The sequence below is a fragment of the Sus scrofa genome, chromosome 3, assembly GCF_054392235.1.
Source record: "Sus scrofa isolate SSC_HxYL_T2T_F1_AM1 chromosome 3, Sscrofa_HxYL_maternal_Yorkshire_Landrace_v2.0, whole genome shotgun sequence".
In the NCBI taxonomy this organism is placed as follows: domain Eukaryota; kingdom Metazoa; phylum Chordata; class Mammalia; order Artiodactyla; family Suidae; genus Sus; species Sus scrofa.
The window spans coordinates 66,953,476-66,974,389 of NC_139385.1; the positions used below are offsets into that span (position 1 = coordinate 66,953,476).

The 20,914-nt window shown below is 39.8% G+C and overlaps 2 protein-coding genes across 6 annotated transcripts in view; one reads left to right on the forward strand and one right to left on the reverse strand.

Annotated features, from left to right (window-relative positions):
- The window catches only part of MRPL30 (mitochondrial ribosomal protein L30), a 28,953-nt gene extending 26,837 nt beyond the window's left edge, over positions 1-2,116 (reverse strand). For all 4 annotated transcript variants that reach the window (XR_014841413.1, XR_014841414.1, XR_014841415.1 and 1 more), the window contains exon 1: positions 2,062-2,116. The gene's annotated coding sequence lies outside the window, so the exon portion shown is untranslated. The remainder of the gene's footprint in view (positions 1-2,061) is intronic.
- A 133-nt stretch (positions 2,117-2,249) lies between these two features.
- Positions 2,250-17,639, forward strand: MITD1 (microtubule interacting and trafficking domain containing 1). Of its 2 annotated transcripts, XM_003124905.6 has the most exons (7): positions 2,250-2,461; positions 12,939-13,040; positions 14,989-15,125; positions 15,208-15,294; positions 16,109-16,224; positions 17,250-17,310; positions 17,415-17,639. In XM_003124905.6, exons 1-7 carry the CDS (start codon positions 2,311-2,313, stop codon positions 17,508-17,510), a joined length of 750 nt encoding a protein of 249 aa, XP_003124953.2. In that variant the 5' UTR covers positions 2,250-2,310; the 3' UTR covers positions 17,511-17,639. The 2 variants fall into 2 exon arrangements, with proteins under 2 accessions (XP_003124953.2, XP_020942855.1); XM_021087196.2 differs by lacking the exon at positions 15,208-15,294.
- Positions 17,640-20,914: the final 3,275 nt, after the last annotated feature.

Genomic DNA, 20,914 nt, shown 5'->3' on the forward strand with positions numbered 1-20,914 from the left:
TGGTTCCTAGTCAGATTTGTTAACCACTGAGCCACAACAGGAACTCCACAAATAATTTTCATTTGATATTCCCTCTCTACTCAAAGAGATAAAGCTATCACCCCTGAGGTATGGGCTCTGCTTAATGACTCGCTCCCAGAGCACAGTACAGAAAAGGAGGAAAATAACATCACTACCTCATCAAGGTGATCAAGGTTAACATCAACTGTGATAAAAGTCAGGTAGAAAGCATGTATCCTGGATGTGACAGAATGAGAATGTTCCCTTGACTGGCTGCTTCCTCTCATTTTTTCAATTAGGTCTACCCCAATTCTATTATCTAACATTTGACCCACAGTAAAATTGTCAGCATGCCCAATCTCTTACCCTACTTCATATTCTTTCCATAGCACTTATCATCTTCTAACATAATTTAATTATTTGTTAGGTTTGTGGTTTATTGTTTGTTTCTACTCAATAGCACGTTAGTTCCACAGGGACAAATATTTTTTAAATTTTGTGTTAGGCTTGCTCTGTCTCTTCACACATGTATCTCAAGTATCTACCTAAAGCAGCACTACAATATATCAGTCACTCAATCAGTTTTTTTGTTTTGTTTTTGGTGCACTGAAGGCATATAGAAGTTTCCAGGGCCAGGGATGGAATTGGAGTCACAGCTGCAGCAACATCAGATCCCTAATTCATCGCACCAGGCTGGAATCAAACCGATGCCTGCACAGAGACAAGCCAGATCAATAACCCACTGTGCCACAGGAGCAACTCCCACTCAATTTTTGCTGAATGAATAAAGTTTCATTTACAGACTTCTGAAAATGTGAGTCAAAGTTGTAAATAAATGTTTTCTTTCTTCCTTCTTCTTCTTTTTTTTTTTTTTGCCACATCTAGGGTATGGGGAAAATCTGGGGTCAGGGATTGAACCTGTGCCACAGTAGTAACAATGCCAGATTGTTAACTTGCTAGGCCACCAGGGAAATCCAGTAAAGGTTATTCTTAATAATTAGGCATCTCATTCTAGGATTGTGAAGCATTATTCTGTCTTTTACTGTACAATAAGTTTTCTCTTGACAAATACAAAAGGAGAAAAACAAATGCATCATAAGAGCAGTATGATCCCATTTCCATTTTAAAAAAAAATGTCTGTGAATGTGTATATAAACACAGAAAAACTCCGGAGGGCTATCACAGAATCATTAGCATACCCAGTGAGAGGGGGTTAGGCTAATAGGGCGATTTTTCCTTTTTTTCCCCTCTGTAATATCTGATAGGTTTGTTGTTATTTTACAATGACTACGCAAGTAACTGTTACTAAAAAAAAAAAAAAAAAAAAAAAAAAAAAAACCACACACACACAACTAATTCTTTTTCTAAAGAGACAAAATGATAAAAGGGGGGAAACACTATTGAAAATGCAGAACGCACAATTTCCCTTTCAATAAACCGACATCCCTGAAGGCAAGAAATGTCTCTTTGAACTTCTCATGCCTAACTATTAAGCAGCCTCTTAGAGAAGAACCCCAAATAAACAAAAACAAAAATAAACTCTGAACAGGTAGCTTTACGTAGGTGGCGATCAAAACGGGGTTGCAAAATCACGACTTTTAATAAAACGGTAAATACTTTAACTGCCAGCTCTGGAGGGTTTACCTTCTAAAATGCAGCAATTTTTGGATTAGACCATTTTGTATCTCCATTAACAACTCCAGTTATGCGGACCCCAGTGGAAAGCCGAAGTTATGAATAAAGCAGAAGCACAGAGAATGCTAATACACACTTGAATTCCCCTTCCCCCAAGATTGCCCAGCCCAGGCGGCTCTTCCCTGAGCTCCAGGAGACGGGGCTCCACAGGCCGCGTCAAGGGATTCTTCTAACTGGGAAACAGGTTCCCGCCGGCTAAAGGCTTTTCGGGAGCCAAAGGGACAGCATCTGGTGCAAGCCCATTCAGGTGCTGTGACCCGCAAACTAGAACTGAATAGAGAAAGTCAATCCACGTCTGCTTAAGGCTCCCAGATACCTATTCCTGGCAAAAATGTACTTTTTGCATTCCGCTCATTCCGCACTCACCAGCGACAGCTAAACGACTTGCAGCCTGAGGTTAACCACCAAGGGGAAGCAGAGCAGAGGGAGGACAGAAAGTGCCACATTCAAACCCGTTCGTCATCCTGCCCACACCCGCAGTTTAGTTCCGCCCGAGTCCTTCCCAAGCAGGAGTCCCAGAGCGCAGGCGCACTGGCATCTCGTGACCACTCCCCAGAGTGCTGCAAACCCCACCCACCCCAGCCTGGCTTGAAGTGGAGGTAAGTTTCCGGAATTATGGCGAAGTCGGGGCTGGGACCGGAGGCTGGGAGTGCAGCTGCAGTCACTGTGATAAAGCGGGCGTTGGAACTAGAGTCCGAGTCACGGTATCCACAAGCTCTGGTGTGTTACCAGGAGGGGATTGACCTGCTCCTGCAGGTTCTGAAAGGTGAGCAATGAGCCGGGTAGGGAGGACCGGGAAAAGGAGCTGCATCCCACTGTGTCTGGGCGGGAGTGAAAGAGTTAAAAGCATTCCTGTGCCCCGCAAGGAATCAGCAAATACATTTGGTGGGGTATTTGCTGTTGGACTGGTTTCTTTAATATCTTTAATAGGTTGATGTCGTCAGTAAAAGGGGGGGTTACTATTTAGAATTTTGAGACATAATCAAATAGATAATAGATAGCCTTGATAGAACTTGGGTTTGAACAAACTATAGAAGACGTTTTAGGATCAATTTGGAAAGTTCGAATATGGATTGGGGATGTTAACATTATTAACTTTGTTAGGCAATGTGTTATTTTTCAAATTTTGTTCTTAATTTTAGAGATGCAGGCTGGAAGTGTTTGGGAAGAATTATGCTGTCTGGATTGATTTTTACTTTAAAAGAAAGTTGAAACAAATATGACAAAATGCTAACAATTTTTAAATCTAGGTGATAGTTACACCCTTTTTCTTTTCTCAGTAAACATTTTCATTAAAAGTAAAAAAAAAAAAAAGCTTTTTGAGGAGAAATGGGTGTACTGAAATTTGGTGTGAGAAATGTTTCAGGTTGTCAGAGGAGACAGTTAATACTTTCTGTTACATAGTTATTCCATGTTGAGAAGATCCCAAATAACCCTTAACACTCTGCACAATCCCTGGCCCATAGTAAATACCCAGTAATTATGTTTTAAACTAAGACCAGCTCCTGCTCCCCACCCCCCAGAGCTCCCAGTCTGGCCTAAGATTTCCCCTTTGTGCCTCTTAGCCTGAGTGCTTCTGATGTGTTTCAGAAGCTTTGAGACAGCAGAGACCGCTCTTCAAGGTTAGGTGCTTTTCTCAGAACTATGAAGCTCCACTTTGGACAGGGACCCTTTGATAATGATGATGACCTTAACAGTGAAAGTAACTGTCATATTTATGAGTGCTGAGTGCCAGGCAGTCTGCAGAGTATATTAACGGCATGATCTTGATCCATCCTGAAAATTACCCTCAGAGGTAGGAGATGATGTTATTCTCATTGCAGCATAAAAACTAAAGTGGCAGGAATTCCCTGGTGGTCTAGTGGTTAGGATTTGATACTTTCACTTTGGGGGCCTGGGTTTGATCCCTAGTCTGGGAACTGAGATCCTACCCCTTTGGGAGTGGGTGAGGGAAGCTCACGTTGCAGTTCTGTCACTGTTGGTAGAGTCACAATTGGAACCCAAGGCTTTAAAGACTCTGCTCTACTGACCTCCCCCCCCCCCAAAAGGAGAGATGATGAACAGAGTGGAATCTGAGGCAGGAGAATCACAGTTCTGCCACTGTGTGTGGTCCACTGATACCATAGCAGTTACAGAGACAGTGATGTGATCTTGCAGGTTAGGGTATAAATGCAAATAACTCTGATAGTGCAGGGAGCATGTAGGGAGCAATGTAGACAAATGCAATGAGTATTTAAACGGTTAAAGGTCATTTGGGGGTGGAAAAGGTGGAGGTGACTTTTGAGAGGGGCTTTGAAGAAGAAGTGGAATTTCAGACACTCAGCTGAAAGTGTTCAAATGCTGTCTGTGCTGTATTACCAAATAAGTGGTTTGGTTTGGTTTGGTGTTATGTCTATAGAGGAAGAGCAGGAGGTAAAGTTTATTATTTTTTTTAAATTTTATTTATTTTTAAATTACTCAAATGAATTTATCACATCTGTAGTTGTATAATGATCATAACAATCTGATTTCACAGGATTTCCATCCCACAGCCCAAGCACATCCCCCCACCCCCTGAACTGTCTCCTCCGGAGGCCATAAGTTTTTCAATGTCTGTGAGTCAGCATCTGTTCTGCAAAGAAGTTCAGTCCATCCTTTTTTCAGATTCCACATGTCAGTGAAAGCATTTGATGTTGGTGTCTCATTGTATGGCTGACTTCACTTAGCATGATAGTTTCTAGGTCCATCCATATTGCAAAAAATGCTGGTATTTCGTTCTTTTTAATGGCTGAGTAATATTCCATTGTGTATATGTGCCACATCTTCTTGATCCACCCCTCTGTCAATGGACATTTAGGTTGTTTCCATGTTTTGGCTATTGTAAATAATGCTGCAATGAACACTGGAGTACATGTGTCTTTGCGAGTCCTGGTTTTCTCTGGATAGATGCCCAGGAGTGGGATTGCTGGCTCAAATGGTAGTTCTATTTTTAGTTTTCTGAGGAATCTCCATACTGCTTTCCACAGTGGTTGCACCAATTTACAATCCCACCAACAGTGTACTAGGGTTCCCTTTTCTCCACACCCTCTCCAGCATTTATTGTTTGTAGACTTTTGGATGCTGGCCATTCTGGCTGATGTGAGGTGGTACCTCAGAGTGGTTTTGATTTGCATTTCTCTAATAATGAGGGATGTTGAACATCTTTTCATGTGTTTTTTGGCCATCCATATGTCTTCTTTGGAGAACGGTCTGTTTAGATCTTCTGCCCATTTTTTGATGGGGTTGTTTGTTTTTTTGGTATGGAGCTGCAGAAGGTGTTTATAAATTTTGGAGATTAATCCCTTGTCAGTCGATTCACTTGCAAAGATTTTCTCCCATTCTGTGGGTTGTCTTTTCGTGTTGTTTAGGGTTTCCTTTGCTGTGCAGAAACTTTGAAGTATGATTAGGTCCCATTTGTTTATTTTTCTTTTTATTGTCCATACTCTAAGAGGTGGATCTGAGAAGATGTTGCTGTCGTTTGTGTCAGAGAGTGTTTGGCCTATGTTTTCCTATAAGAGTTTTATAGTGTCTGGTCTTATATGTGGGTCTTTAATCCATTTTGAGTTTATTTTTGTGTATGGTGTTAGGGAGTGTTCTAATTTCATTCATTTCCATGTGGCTGTCCAGTTTTCCCAGCACCACTTATTGAATAAGCTGTCCTTTCTCCATTGTATATCCTTGCCTCCTTTGTCATAGATGAGTTGTCTGTAGGTGTGTGGGTTGAATTCTGGGCGTTCTACCCTGTTGCACTGATCTATATTTCTGCCTTTGTGTCAATACCATATGGTTTTGATGATTGTTGCTTTATAGTATGGTCTGAAGTCTGGGAGCCTGATTCCTCCAGCTCCATTCTTCTTTTTCAGGATGTCTTTGACTATTCTGGGTCTTTTGTGCTTCCAAACAAACTTTAAAATATTTCATTCAAGTTCTGTGAAAAATGTCCTTGGTAATTTGATAGGGATTGCATTGAATCTGTAGATTGCCTTAGGTAGCATAGTCATTTTGATAATATTAACTCTTCCAATCCATGAGCATGGTATGTTTTTCCATCTATTTGTGTCATCTTTGATTTCCTTCATCAGTGGATTATAGTTTTCAGAATACAGGTCTTTTGTCTCTTTAGGTAGGTTTACTCCTAGGTATTTTATTCTTTTGGATGCAATGGTAAATGGGATTGCTTCCCTAGTTCTGCTTTCTGCTCTTTCATTGTTAGTGTATAGAAATGCCATCGATTTCTGTGTATTAATTTTGTATCCTGTGACTTTGCCAAATTCATGGGTGAGCTCTAACAGTTTTCTGGTAGAGTCTTTAGGATTCTCTATGCATAGTATCATGTCATCTGCAAATAGTGATAGTTTCACTTCTTCCTTTCCAATTTGGATTCCTTTGATTTCTTTTACTTCTCTGATTGCCATGGCTAGAACTTCCAAAACTATGTTGAAGAGTAGTGGTGAGAGTGGACATTCTTGTCTTGTTCCTGATCTCAGCGGGAATTCCTTCAGCTCTTCACCATTGAGAATGATGTTCTGTGGTTTTGTCATATATGGCCTTTATCATGTTGAGGTAGATTCCTGTTATGCTCACTTTCTGAAGGGTTTTTATCAGAAATGGGTGTTGGATATTGTCAAAGGCTTTTTCCACATCTATTGAGAGGATCATATGGTTTTTATTCTTCATTTTGTTAATGTGGTGTATCACTGTGATGGATTTGTGGATATTGAAGAACCTTTGCATCCCTGGGATAAATCCCACTTGATCATGATGTATAATCCTTTTAATGTATTGTTGGACGTGGTTTGCTAGTATTTTGTTGAGAATTTTTGCATCGATATTCATCAAGGAAATTGGCCTGTAGTTTTCTTTTTTTGTGGTGTCTTTTTCTGGTTTTGGTATCAGGGTGATCATCAGGGTGATCATCAGGGTGATGATACCTCGTAGAATGAGTTTGGGAGTATCCCTTCCTCTGCAATTTTTTGAAATAGGTTCTGAAAGGATAGGTGTTAGCTCTTCTCTAAATGTTTGATAGAATTCACCTGTGAAGCCATCTGGTCCTGGACTTTTGTTTGTTAGAAGTTTTTTAATCCCAGTTTCCATTTCAGTTCTTATGATGGGTCCATTCATCTTTTCTATTTCATCTTGGTTGAGTCTTGGAAGATCGTACTTTTCTAAGAATTTGTCCATTTCTTCTAGGTTTTCCATGTTATTGGCATATAGTTGCATGTAGTAGTCTCTTATGATCCTTTGTATTTCTGTGATGTCCATTGTTACTTCTCCTTTTTCATTTCTAATTGTATTGATTTGAGTCCTCTCTCTTTTTTTCTTGATAAGTCTGGCTTAGAGTTTATCAATTTTGTTGATCTTTTCAAAGAACCAGCTTTTCTTTTCACTGATCTTTTCTATGGTTTTCTTTGCTTCTAGTTCATTGATTTCTGCTCTGATCTTTATGATTTCTTTCCTTTTACTAACTTTAGGTCTTGTCTGTTCTTCTCTCTCAAGCTGCTTTTGATGTAAAGTTAGCTTGTTTATTTGAGCTTTTTCTTGTTTCCTGAGGTGGGCTTGTAGTGCTATAAACTTTCCTCTTAGAACAGCTTTTGCTGCATCCCATAGCTTTTGGAGTGTTGTATCTTTGTTGTCATTTGCTGCTAGGTATTTCTTAATTTCCTCTTTGATCTCTTTAGTGATCCATTGGTTGTTTAGTAGCATGTTGTTGAGTCTCCACGTGTTTGTGTTTTTTGCATTTTTTTTTGTTGTTGATTTCCAGTCATATAGCATTGTGGTCAGAGAAGATGCTTGATATGATTTCAGTTTTCTTAAAGTTACCGGGGTTGGATTTGTAGCCCAGGATGTGATCAGTCTTAGAGAGTCCATGTGCACTTGAGAAGAATGTGTATTCTTTTGCTTTCTGATGGAATGTCCTATAAATATCTGTGAAGTCCATGTGGTTTAATGCATCCTTCAGGGCCTGTGTTTCCTTATTGATTTTCTGTGTGGTTGATCTGTCCAGAGGTAAAGTTTAAAAGAGACACTGGCGCTTGGAGCACACTGTGGATGGCCTAGACATCCAGGAGCTTTTAACTCATTCTCTTGACAAGGAGAAACTATTTAAAGTTTTTACAAAGGAGTAATGTAATTAAAGTTGCATTTCAGGGTTCATTTTAGGGTTTATCTCTCTTAGGAATATGCTTTTCTCCCAGGTATTTGCATAGCATACTCCCTCTCCTCTTTCAGGTCTTTACACAATTATCACCCTGTTTGTGAGGCTATTCCCTGACCTCCAGTGTAAAATTACAGTCCCCATCCCTGAACTCCCTTATCCTTACTCCTTGCTTTATTTTATGTAATAGCACTTACCATAACCTAACATACATGTTTTACTAATTTATTTTTGTCTTTCCTCCCACTTGAATGATAGGGAAGAATTAGCTGCTGTGACTCCAGTGCTTAGAACAATGCTTGGCATGTTGTATGTTCTCAGTACATATTTATTGAATAAATGAGTGAATATGGTAAGAATGTAGAAGAGACATTACCTTGAAGAGACTGAAGTCAAGCAGACCATTTAAGGAGCTCCTGCAGGAATTCCAGTGAGAGATGGTGATAAGGGCCTGAATGAACCGGGGGGGGGGGGGGTGATGCTGTATTAGGAAAAGGAGGGGACAGTGTGGATTTTGAGTTGCTGCCATAGGCACATGACTAGATGCGGGAGTGAGGTTCCAGTGGGAATCGAAGATGAGTGTATGATTTCAAGCCTGGAAAACCAAGGCCTGTTTGAAGAGTGGTCTACGGTGTCAGACTCTGAGCAAGAATGATGTTTAAGAAGGAAGTATTGTATTTATCGAGGATAGGGAAAGTAGAGTATCTTTATAGGAAGTAGCAAAGTAACAGCAGAGTGTAAGAAAGAGATGTTAGCTAAAACGTGGTCCTAAAGGAAGCCAAGAGAGAAATGTAGAGAAAAAATTACATAGGCGTTCCTGTCGTGGCTCAGCGGAAACGAATCTGACTAGCATCCATGAGGACACAGGTTCGACCCCTGGCCTCACTCAGTGGGATAAGGATCTGGCGTTGACATGAGCTCTGGTGTAGGTCATAGATACAGCTCAGATCTGACACTGCTGTGGCTGTGGTGTAGCCAAGTAGCTGTAGCTTGGATTCAACCCCTAGCCTGGGAACCTCCATATGCCGTGTGGCTCTAAAAAGACAAAAAAGAAAAGAAAAATTACATAGATGATAATGATATTGACAACGTTTATTATGTCCTACATGCTGGTCTCTTTCATAATTCATCATCTCCACCACTCTCTAAGGTCCTGTTACTCTTTCCAGGTTACAGATGAGGATGCAGAGAGGTTGAACAACTGGCCAAGGTCACACAGCAAAAAGTGGCAAAGCAAATGTGGAACTGAAATGGCCTGACTCCAGAGGCTTTGCCATTAACTGCTCTTCCTACTATCTCTTTGTAAAGAGACCATAGAATGCTTAATCCTGGAGTTCCTGTTGTGGCACAGCAGAAATGAATCTGACTAGTATCCATGAGGATTTGGGTTTGAAGCCTGGCCTAGCTCAGTGGGTTAAGGATCCAGCATTGCCGTGAGTTGTGCTATAGGTCACAGACATGGCTCGGATCTTGTGTTGCTGTGGCTGTGGTATAGGCTGGCAACTGTAGCTCTGATTGGACCCCTAGCCTGGGAACCTCCATATGCCACCAGGTGCAGCCCTAAAAAAAAAAAAAGCAAAAAATAAGTAAATAAAGTAAAATAAAATAAAAATAAATAGCAAATATAAACCTAAAAATTTTTTTAAAAAAAGCTTAATCCTGACAGAAAGACAGTTCATAGTGTTTGAGTTTAGAGGAATATATATCAACCAAGTGGAAGAGTGTGAGTTCTCATATCGCCTTAGGATTCTTCACAGCTTTGTGAATACATTAGGATTTTCTTAGGTTACCACAGTATAGGCATGAGAAAGGGGGAGTCTACATGATATTAATGTTGGTAGTAGAAGAACCTGAAAGATTTCATTAGTTATATGGATGTCAACAAAATATTGGAAACAACTCGAATGCCCCTGGGTAGGAGGGTGCTTGCACAAACCATGGTATGTCCACACAATGGAAGATGGTCCTGCTATAAAGGATGAGGAAAGGGAATTCCCGTTGTGGCAGAGGGAAAATGAATCAGACTAGGAACCATGAGGTTGTGGGTTCAATCCCTAGCCTCGCTCAGTGGGTTAAGGATCTGGTGTTGCCATGAGCTGCACCATGGTGTAGGTCACAGACATTGCTCAGATCCCCTGTTGCTGTGGCTGTGGTGCAGGCCAGCAGCTGTAGCTCCAATTGGACCCCTAGCCTGGGAACCTCCATATGCCACGGGTTTCGCACCCCCCCCACCCCCGCAAAAAAAAAGGATGAGGAAGATCTTTAGGAAGTGATATGGAGTGATTACCAGGATATATTGTTTAGTGAAAAGTACAAAGAGTAGCTATAAGATGCTAGCTTTCAGGTAAAGACAAAGATAGGAGAAGTTATTCATGTGTCTGCTCACTTGTTCAAAAGAAACACAGGAAAGATAAAACCCTACACTGATGAAATTAATTACCCAATGTGCGGTAGGTGGGAAAGCAGTAGAAAGGGGGACCTAGGAGTCGGGCAGCAAGATTAGGGGGTGTGAAGAACTTCTCTGAGTTATTCAATCATCATACCTATGGGAGAGGGGAAGAAAATAGGTCATCTTGAGAAAAAAAGATTTTGGCTAGATTCTGTAGGTTAAAGACAAACTGAGTAGTATACAAACACTGTATTTTAGTTGGTAAAATTTTTTTCTCCCAACAGTCTGGATTAGGAATTCTGAAACTATTTTATGTCTATCCTAGGCTTGAACAGACTGGTAATATATTGTAGATGATGAAAGAGGTTACAGATAAGGAAAGGAGAAGACTAGCATGAACCCTGTGGGATCAGAGTTATTTATCAGCATGAATTCATGGTTTTTAACATAGATACAGATGGACAGACACAGAAACAGAGGGGTGTGTGTAAACCTCCATATACTTTCTAGCTGCATTGACTGAAAGGGTCTAGAGGTAGTGATAAGATTCCCCAGGTAACAGTGAGCACACTTAGCACCCAGAATATGATTTTTTTTCTTTGTTTTGTTTTTTTGCTTTTTAGTCCCACACCCGCAGCATATGAAAGTTCCCAGGCTAGGGACTGAATCAGAGCTGTAGCTGCCAGCTTATGCCACAGCCACAGCAACATGGGATCCAAGCCGTGTGTTTGACCTGCACCACAACTCATAGCAATGCCGGATCCTTAACCCATTGAGTGAGGCCAAGGATTGAACCCGCATCCACATGGATACTAGTCAGACTACTTTCTGCTGCACCACAATGGCAACTCCAAATGTGATTTCTTGATATCACTCTCCAATAAAAAGAACCAGAGCTTCTTGGAGAAATGGGTGGGTCCAGGGCTGGGGCAGGAAAAATACAACATTTTGCCCCAGAAAGGAAGAAAATGCTCAATGAGGGGGCATATCGGACACAGGAGCCAACAGAAGGAGCTCTCAAAGCCAACGCTGCTAGGGTTTGAGCAAGAACATGATAGTGTTGGGTGACAACCCATAGAATAAAAGAAGTATCCATGAGGCCATATTGATACAAATGCATAGTTGAATAATGAAGTAGATGGCAAAGAAGAGTCAGCTCTTCCCTACAGTGGAATTTCAATTACTAAATAGGAATGCTGGAAATAGAAAATCGCTATTTGGCAAACACTGCAGTAGTGATTGTTGCAGGCAAAGACCTAATGCTAAAATTAGTGGATGAAAGAATGAAGAGAAATAGGATATCGTCTCACGAGATAGTGGTTCCATTTAAAAGAGAAAACAGTGAATTTACAGTGGAGAAATCCATGAACAGATAGCTACCTTAACCAAAGTGATCAAAGTTAATGTCACCAGTAATAGGACACATCGACTTCATGTACCCACTGAGAAGGGTACACTTCTGTGATTGCCTCACTAAAAGATGCATAGCCTCAGTCTAACCATGAGAAAAATCAACAGCCCAAAATGAGAGACATCCTGCAAAATAACTGACCACTTACTCTTCTTCAATGTCAAGGTCATAAAAAGCAGAGACTCTCAAGGAACTATTACAGATTGGAGGAGACTAAAGAAGCATAACTAAATAGTATGTAGGATCCTGGACCAGAAAACAAACTTTGTTTAGTGGGAAAATTGGTGAACTACAAATAAGGTTTATAGATGAGCTAATACTGTTGTATCAATGTTAATTTATTTATTCTGATAATTATACCATGGTTGTGTGATAGGTTAATATTAGGGGAATCAAGTGAAGGGGTTCTGTGCTATTTTTGTAACTTTTCCATAAACAAAATTAATTCAAAATAAAAGGTTTTTAAAACAGTTTAAAAGTGAAATTATAATGGAAAATAAAAGCACTATTTAAAACAAGGAAGGAAAGGAGTTCCCGTTGTGGCTCAGCAGGTTAAAAACCCAACATAGTGTCCATGAGGATGCAGGTTGGATCCCTGACCTTGCTCAGTGGGTTAAGATCTGCTATTGCCACCAGCCGCAGCATAGGTCACAGAGGTGGCTTGGATCTGGCATTGGCTATGGCTGTGGTGTAGGCAACTGCAGCTCTGATTCGACCCCCAGCCCAGGAACTTCTATATGCCGCAGGCATGGCCACAAGGGAAAAAGAAAAAAAAAAAAAAAAAAGAACCAGAAGTGATTTGGTGACTGATTGTAGGTGGGGCTTGTGGTCAGATTTTATTGCTAATGTATATTAAACAATAACTTCCATTTTTGGAGTGGCTAGGAAAATTATTGAGCATAAACTATAATAAAGGAGAAGTCTGGAAGAAAAGCTGTTTTTGTGGAAGGATATTGTTTGCCATCTTTTGATTATGCTAAGATTTTAGACTTATTAGTAATTATGACAATTTAGGGCTGAGACTCAGTAATAAGCCACCTCTGTTGCTTTCCCAGATTTGGGGTCCCCAGCAGCTCCTTCAGATGCTCAGTGCAAAGTTGAAGGTCCTTTATAATCAAGCTAAATTTAGGCCTATTATTTGTGAATTTTAGACAAAGGCAAACCATGCTGAAGGATAGGAAATCTGAGGAAAACTCAGGAAACAGGAAATAATGCATGTGCCAAATAGTAAACCTGTTTTGGAAATTGAGAGTCTATTTTTTAATTTGTAGGCACCAAAGATGAAACAAAGAGATGTACTCTCAGAAAAAGAATTTCTGAGTATATGGATAGAGCAGAAAACATAAAGAAATACTTGGATCAAGAAAAAGAAGGTAAAGAGGCTGTTTGGAGAGTGTGTGGCATCTCTTGTGGCAAAGCCCATTTTACCGCGTGTTTCTGCCTGTGCCCTTTGAAGCTGTGTGTGGTCTGGACCATTTATCCTGGGAGCTTGCAGATCTGCTCTGCATTTCCACTCGCTGGTGCATGTGCTGTTCTTAGCCTTTTTTGTTTTTTTTTTTTTTTTTCTTTCTTTTTCCTGGCCTGGGAAAGGTGGGTGTCAAATACCCTCTGAGAATCTGATGGCAGCTATACTACTGCAGAACTTGGCATGCCATTTTAAGGAATTCATCAATCTCCTTGAAGCTTATGTGTGGACTCCCATTTAAGTAATACTACAGAGGAGTACTGAATGTAAATCCTGCATTTTAGCTGTATTTCCATTTATGAAATGACCAAAATATTAAAGTAGCTCAAGAACCTCAGAGGACTTAGGACTTCTTTGAGATTTTTGTCATGAAACAAAACATTTCATGTGTTCTGTTTGGTATTTCCAATGATGAGAAATGCAGGAGGTAGGGTTCCTTATTCATATTTAGTCTCTGCTTCTGAGTATGCAGTTGACAAGGATCTATACGCAAATGACCACTGCCACCTTTGCCTGAAGTTCACAGTTGCTCCTTTCTTTTTTTTTTTTTTTTCTTTCTTTTTAGGGCCACACTCTCAGCATATGGAGGTTCCCAGGCTAGGGGTCCAATTGGAGCTACAGCTGCTGGCCTACACCACAGCCACAGCAACACAGGATGCAAGCCATATCTTCCACCTACAGCACAGCTCACGGCAATGCTGGATCCTTAACTCACTGAGCAAGGCCAGGGATTGAACCTGTGTCCTCATGGATACCACTCGGGTTCGTTAACTGCTGAGACACAAAGGGAACTACACAGCTGCTGCTTTCTAGAGCCAAAGGCACTATTGCTCGCAAAAAACCAGTGCCTCCAGCCCTCAGCTGCTCTTTGCTACTGTGCTCTCCCCACCTCTTCCTGGTATTCTGCGCCATCCCACATCCTGGCTCTGCCCACTGAGCTCCTCTGTTGAGAGGAAATAAAATTGTTTCCTTCATCTCAAATTGAAATCTATGATGAAATTTCCCTCCAGAATATTGATGAATATAGTACCATCAGCACTGAATACATTGGGTTAAATTAACCAGTGTGACTAGCATGGCTTGAAAATTGATGCGTAATTGGTAATATTCTGTCTATGGAAACAGAAGAAAGAGTCCAAGGTACTGGTTTTCAGACAGCTTAAAAGTGCTACCACCTTATGAATTAGGAACTACCATTAAAAGTTATATTTTTCAAAAAACCTTAAAGGTCTTTGATAACTTATTATTCATTTTGAATGAACAAAAACAATGGACCTACTAATCCTCTCTATAGCATTCTAGTCTTTGGCTTGTGTTATTGAGAAGTACTATACATTTCTGCTTAAAACATGTTCTACAAGTTCTAAGAAAGACTTCTAAACTCTGTCTTATGTTGTATTTATATGTTTTTCACTTTATTAAATTGCAAGACATAAAAAGACTTAACTCTAAAGAGGAGGACCAGATGGCTGGCAAATGGTTTGTGGTTCTTCTCATGGTGACTGGAATACTAGATATCTTTATACATATGGTTCTCTCTTGAATAAACTGCCCGGCCTATAGGATTCAGCTCAAGAAACTGTACTAAGAAATCTCTAGACATTCCCACTTGCCTGGCCTCCATGGAGGCAGAGATCTGTAATAGAATGGCTCGCCTTATTTGTCTTTGGGCATGTAGCATCTTGCCATGTTCCTGGTAAAGACAGAGTAGGCATTGGAAAAGGTTTGCTGAGTGCATGAGTTAAAAAAAAAAATAATTTGTATCTGATCCTGATTTATCACTGTATGTAAATGTAATATGTATACAAAGAAAATATGTAGTCACTCGTTTTATTATTGAAGCTTGTGTTTTGTAGCTGGAAAGTATCACAAGCAAATTAAAATAGAAGAGAATGCCACAGGTTTCAGTTACGAGTCACTTTTTCAAGAATACCTGAGTGAAACAGTTACAGAAGTTTGGATAGAAGACCCTTATATTAGACATACTCATCAGGTAGGTGAAATGTACTCAAATATAATGAAGTGTTTTTATTGAACATGTAGAGGTAGTAATAACCCATCCTAATATCTTTCAGCTGTATAACTTTCTTCGCTTTTGTGAGATGCTTGTTAAGAGACCATGTAAAGTAAAAACGATTCATCTTCTCACCTCTTCTGAGGAAGTAGGTATCTGAAAGCCTTTACTCTTTATTAACTGCATGAACTTTGCTCAGTTAGAGGATGTAGTTTGAGCAAGGCACACCTGGATGTGATGCTTCAGCTAGAGCTGTTTCCTTGTGAATGGACTGAGTATCTAACAATAGGCATACCTCACCTTGGTGAAAATGCTGTTGATTTAAGTATGTTGTACCTTGGCATTTGGCCACTATGCCAAACTCTCTTCATTGTTTTGTCAGTTTAGTTTCTTGGATGTTCCCTGAGGCAATCACACTGTACGCACTCTTGACAATTTCTCTTATCTCCATCTTTTGATTTGAGTACGAATGCTTCTAAAGAATTCATATTTCTAGGATTAATTTGAGAAGAAGGAAGCCTTATCTGAATAACTAAATAGCATTACTAAAATACATCTTAGGAGACAGGACAGAGTTGTGTTATGTTCATGTTAGGAAAAAAACGCAATTATTTTGATAAAAGCAATTGCTCTTAAACTACTCCTTTTTTTTTTTTGGCTTTTTGGGGCTGCACGCAAGGCATATGGAAGCTCATGGCAATTCTGGATCCTTAACCCACTGAGCGAGGCCAGGGATCAAACCCGAATCCTCATGGATGCCAGGCAGATTCGTTTCCATTGAGCCATGACAGAAACTCCCTTAAAGTACTTCTTATTCTTTGGTTGCTTCTTTGAGATAGTGAATGATGAAACTAGTGTAGAATCTTTCCATTTTAATTCACCTGTGATACACAGTGCATAGCTTAGGAATAATTTAAAATGTTAACAACTGAGGCAGAAAATTGTATTTTTCCTATTAACAGGGCATTGGGAAAGAGCAGCAAAGTAGTGGCCTGCAAGAAATAAAAGAGTCACTCAGGAATCATGGAGTGCTGTTGGATTTAGAATATTCTTCTTCAATACATGACCGAGAAATTAGGTTAGTATATAGAAATATTTTAATTTTTATGCACTTGAGAAAATGCTTATTTTTATTTTTTGTAAGTTTTATATAATTGCACATAATAGTGCATTCAAATATTGAAAATTTAAATAAAGCTCTATTTTAGTATCTTGTCCCTTTTTTTTTTTTTTTTTTTTATGGCCACACCCTTGGCCTGTGGAAGTTCACAGGCCAGGAATGGAATCTGAGCTGCAGCTGTGACCCACGCCACAGCTGCCACAACATGGGATCTTTTAACCACTGTACTGGGGCAGGGATCAAGCCCACACCTTTGCACCCATCCAAGCTGCTGCAGTTGGGTTCTTGACCCACTGAGCCACATTGGGAACTCCAGTATTGTTTTACTTTTGAGGGGAAAAAAAAAAAGTCTGGTTTATTTTGACCTGTATGTGAGTTTCATATTTCCTAATGGCACAGAATTTACATGTCCTCTGTCACGTGAGAAGAGGAGTATTTTTCTGTCTATTTAACTATACATGTCGTGTTATGGCATTGGGGGAGTTTCCTTTCTACTCATGCTAATATTTATTTAATTTGGTTTTACCTCTCATGGTCTATTACATACTCTAGTAGGCATGATAGTGCACTGTGTCACACCTGCCAGGGCTCCCCCAGCCTATGTGCCCCACCTTGAGACAGGGGGACCCCTGAAACACCAAACACTCTAAGTACACTTGGAAGCCACTCGTTAGGAGAAGAGGGAAGTTTTAATCAGCAAGATGAATTTCAAGAGGAAGGTTTCATTTCATTGTTAAACTCTTTATATCTGCTATAAATCACCTGATGGTTTCTGTGGATTTTGTTTCATGATAGACACAGCCCATAGGTAACCCCAGGTTTGATTCAACGTGGACCACTGGAGGAAGTGATTGTATTTTTTAGGGGAACATTTAGCTGATATTTAATATACTTTGATAATTACACTTCATACAGTTAATATAGCAATGATAATTATCTGACTTAAATGTCTGCAATGTAACACTATTTATTAATTTCAACAGATTCAACAATGGATGGATGATTAAAATCGGAAGGGGACTTGATTATTTTAAGAAACCGCAGGTAGGATAAAGTCTGATGGGTGAGTATATAGCACTCTTTCTATTTTAACAAAATGGTTTTGGTCCTTTTTGTTAAAAAAAAAATCTCTTTTCTTCTCTTCTTAGGGTCGTTTTTCCCTTGGATATTGTGATTTTGATTTAAGACCATGTCATGAAACAACTGTGGACATATTTCATAACAAGCACACAAAAAAAATATGATAGGTGGTAGCCTAATTTATATTATATATTTCTACTTTAAATTAATGCTGGATTTTTAATTTTTTTTACTTTGGACAGATCATTCCTATAATGTATGAATTTAACAATAAACTTTTACATTTCTACTAATTTATGGGTTCATTGTTCAAATACGACCAATCCTAAGTATTTTTTTTATAAATCTGTTACTCATTAGATTTATAGTCTTTCAAATCATGTGGTTCATTTAAACATTTTAACAGATTTTCTCTTATTTGGCTGTTAGTGAATCAGAACATGATGAGTACCTATTAAGAAGAGGAATTGGATGCTTTAATCTTGCCCCTGGGACAATGTAGAATCTAGGAGGAAAAATCATGGGTTAGAGTACTCTTACAAGGTAGATGGGCTTATGAGTCTAGTAACCAGAAAAAATAACCGATGTTACTTTTGTTACAATTAAGTGTCTTTGGGAGACATTTGTGGCATTGACTTATCCAGTATTACCTAACTCCATAAAGGCAGATCAACCCATTGAGTGATACCAGATGTGTTTTGCAGCTCATTCAACTTTGACTGGTATATTTGTAAAGCTTTGAAGCCTGGATCAACGTCCTGAGTAAGCGCATGCATTGAGATGCCCATGGAGTGGCTGGGGACAGACTATGTTCTGTGGAGGTAGACTGGGAGGCGGGATGCAGGTGGAGCTGATGGGCGGTCCAGAAGCTTAAAGAATAAACTAAGCCAGTGTCTGCAGTGGGGAAACAGAGTAACGCTGTTGGAACTGCACCTCTGAGCTTCACATCTGGAGAAAACTGAAGATTACAATTGAGATTCAACACTGTAGAGAAACAAAGGCAGTGAGGCCATGGGCATGAAGTTGGGCAGAGTAGCCCCAGTGGCCTTGAACACCAGGTTTATGTTTTGCCTTTGTAGACTAGCATGTGTATGATTGAGTGGGCATAAAAGACCAGGAAGAGCTTCCAGAAAAACCCCTGATGTATTTCTTTTTCTTTCTTTCTTTTCTTTTCTTTCTTTTTTTTTTTTTTTTTTTTTTTTTTTTTTTTTTTTTTTTTGTCTTTTGTCTTTTGTTTTTTTAGGGCTGCACTAGCAGCATATGGATTTTCCCAGGCTAGGGGTCAAATCTGAGCTGTAGCTGCCAGCCTACACTATAGCCATAGCAATGCAGGATCTTAGCTGTCTGCAACCTACACCACAACCACAGCAACACAGGATCTTCAACTCACTGAGCAGGGCCAGGGATCAAATCCATGTCCTCTTGGACATTAACTACTGAGCCATGATGGGAACTCCTCTGATGTATTTCTTTGATGTTTTCAGGTTTAGGTGCTAATGTTGAACCTTAAAATACTCAAACCAGTTTTGCCACCTTCATTATATGGAATAGTAATTCCATATTCTTAGGGTCTCTGGAGAACACTTGGGCAAATGCTGGACTTGATTGCAAGTTACTTTCTGCAAAATATCCTGGCTTCTTTTGCCAGATACTCATCATGTGGAAGTAGAGTGACTTTTCAGTCAGGTGAGAACACATATTAGACCTCCTTACTTTCATGTTAAAATAACCCTTATTTCTAGAACATATGTACCTGTCACTATAGAGAATCAGCAGTCCACAGCCTTGTGAAATTGACTTTTATCCAGCTCTCATAGAGATCCTACCTAAGTTGGAGTTCCCATCATGGCTCAGCAGTGATGAATCTGACTACTATCCATGAGGACTCGAGTTTGATCCCTGCCTTGCTCAGTGGGTTAAGGATCTGGCAATGCCATGAGCTGTGGTGTAGGTCGCAGACACAGTGCAGATCTGGCATTGCTGTGGCTGTGGTGTAGCCCAGTGGTTCAACCCCTAGCCTGGAAACTTGCATATGCCACAGGTGAGGCCCTAAAAAGACAAAAAAGGAAAACAGACAAAAAAAAAAAAAAAAATCCTACCTAAGAAATAATCATATTTAAGGAAGAGAGCTGATGGACATGCTATCCATTATTCTGGCTCTTTGAAGTTCTATCCCCAAATCCAATTAGATACCAGAAGGCTACCAGAGGCAAGTTTACTTATTAAATGTATCAGTAAATGTGCAAGAACTGTATAAAAAAAAACTAAAAGCTTTATGGAGGGAGTAAAAGAAAATTAGGGTAACTGGAAAGACAAATAATATTCCTGAATGGGAGGGCTTGGTAAAATGTCAGTTCTCCCTAAGTTAGTTTTTAAGTTAAAATAACAAAAGAGAATAACACTAGGAGACTTGCTTGACTATCTATAAAGACATAAATCTACAAGATATGTGTTTTTAAATATTTGGGCATAGGAATGGAAAAATAAGTCATTGGGATACAGTGAGTCCAGAAACATATCAGAGAGAAAGAAAGCATGTGTGTGAGCATATAATAGATAATAAAGCTCACACTAGTGGGGAATGAGTAGGCTAGTCAATAACATTACATCTTTACCTTATTCCACATAGAGAAATTTTTCTAGATGGGTTTAAATTTGGAAATATCCAAATCCTTTTTTGGAAACCTCACTAAATGTACTAAATGTAACAGAAAACCTGGAAATTATAAAGGTAAGAAAGCAAAAAATTTGGTCATATAAATGTTTTAAATTTAAGTAAAGGTAACCATAAAAAAAAAAAAAAAGTTAAAAACAGGAGATCAGGAGTTCTCGTCGTGGCTTAGTGGTTTAAGAACCCAACTAGTATCCATGAGGATGTGGGTTTGCTCTCGGGCCTCCCCCAGTAGGTTAAAGATCCGGCATTGCCTCGAGCTGTGGCCTAGGTCACAGACCTTGGCTTGGATCTGGCATGGCCGTGACTGTGGCCTAGGCCAGCAGTTGCAGCTCTGATTTGACCTCTAGCCTGGGAACTTCCATATGCCACAGGTGTGGCCCGAAAAAAGAAAAACCATAGGAGATCTGCTTTACAACATGTAGAAAAAGGGTTAATTGTCCTAACATGCAAGGAAGATCACATTTTCAGCTAGTTCATCCTCACTGCAGCCTTGGAGTAGTCTCTCCCCCTCCACTGCTCCATTTTGCAGCACATACATCCCCATCAAGATACACACTAATTTTTTTGTTCTTCATGAACAAATTTCTTGGGGTTCTCTACACAGTTTTCCCCCCATTTCCTCATCACCTATTCACAATTCAGCTCACTTCAACCCAGCTACAATCACTCCATGGAAATTGCTCTCATGAGTGAACTTCATAGCCAATGGACACTTTTTTTTTTTTCATTTTTAGGGCCACACCTTCATCACATGGAAGTTCCCAGGCTAGGGACTGAGTCAGAGCTTTAGCTGCTGGCCTTTGCCACAGCCACAGCAACACCCTGTGTCTGTGACCTATGTTGCACCAAGCAGCAACTTGGGATCCTTAACCAGCTGAACAAGTGCAGGGATCA

Bases quoted from the DNA above. Each gene is read 5' to 3' on its own strand.
- MITD1 (XM_003124905.6), top strand. From the start codon at position 2,311: ATGGCGAAGTCGGGGCTGGGACCGGAGGCTGGGAGTGCAGCTGCAGTC. The intron at 13,041-14,988 runs GTAAAGAGGCTG...TGTGTTTTGTAG, and splicing joins CTTGGATCAAGAAAAAGAAG to CTGGAAAGTATCACAAGCAA. The intron at 15,126-15,207 runs GTAGGTGAAATG...AATATCTTTCAG, and splicing joins ATATTAGACATACTCATCAG to CTGTATAACTTTCTTCGCTT.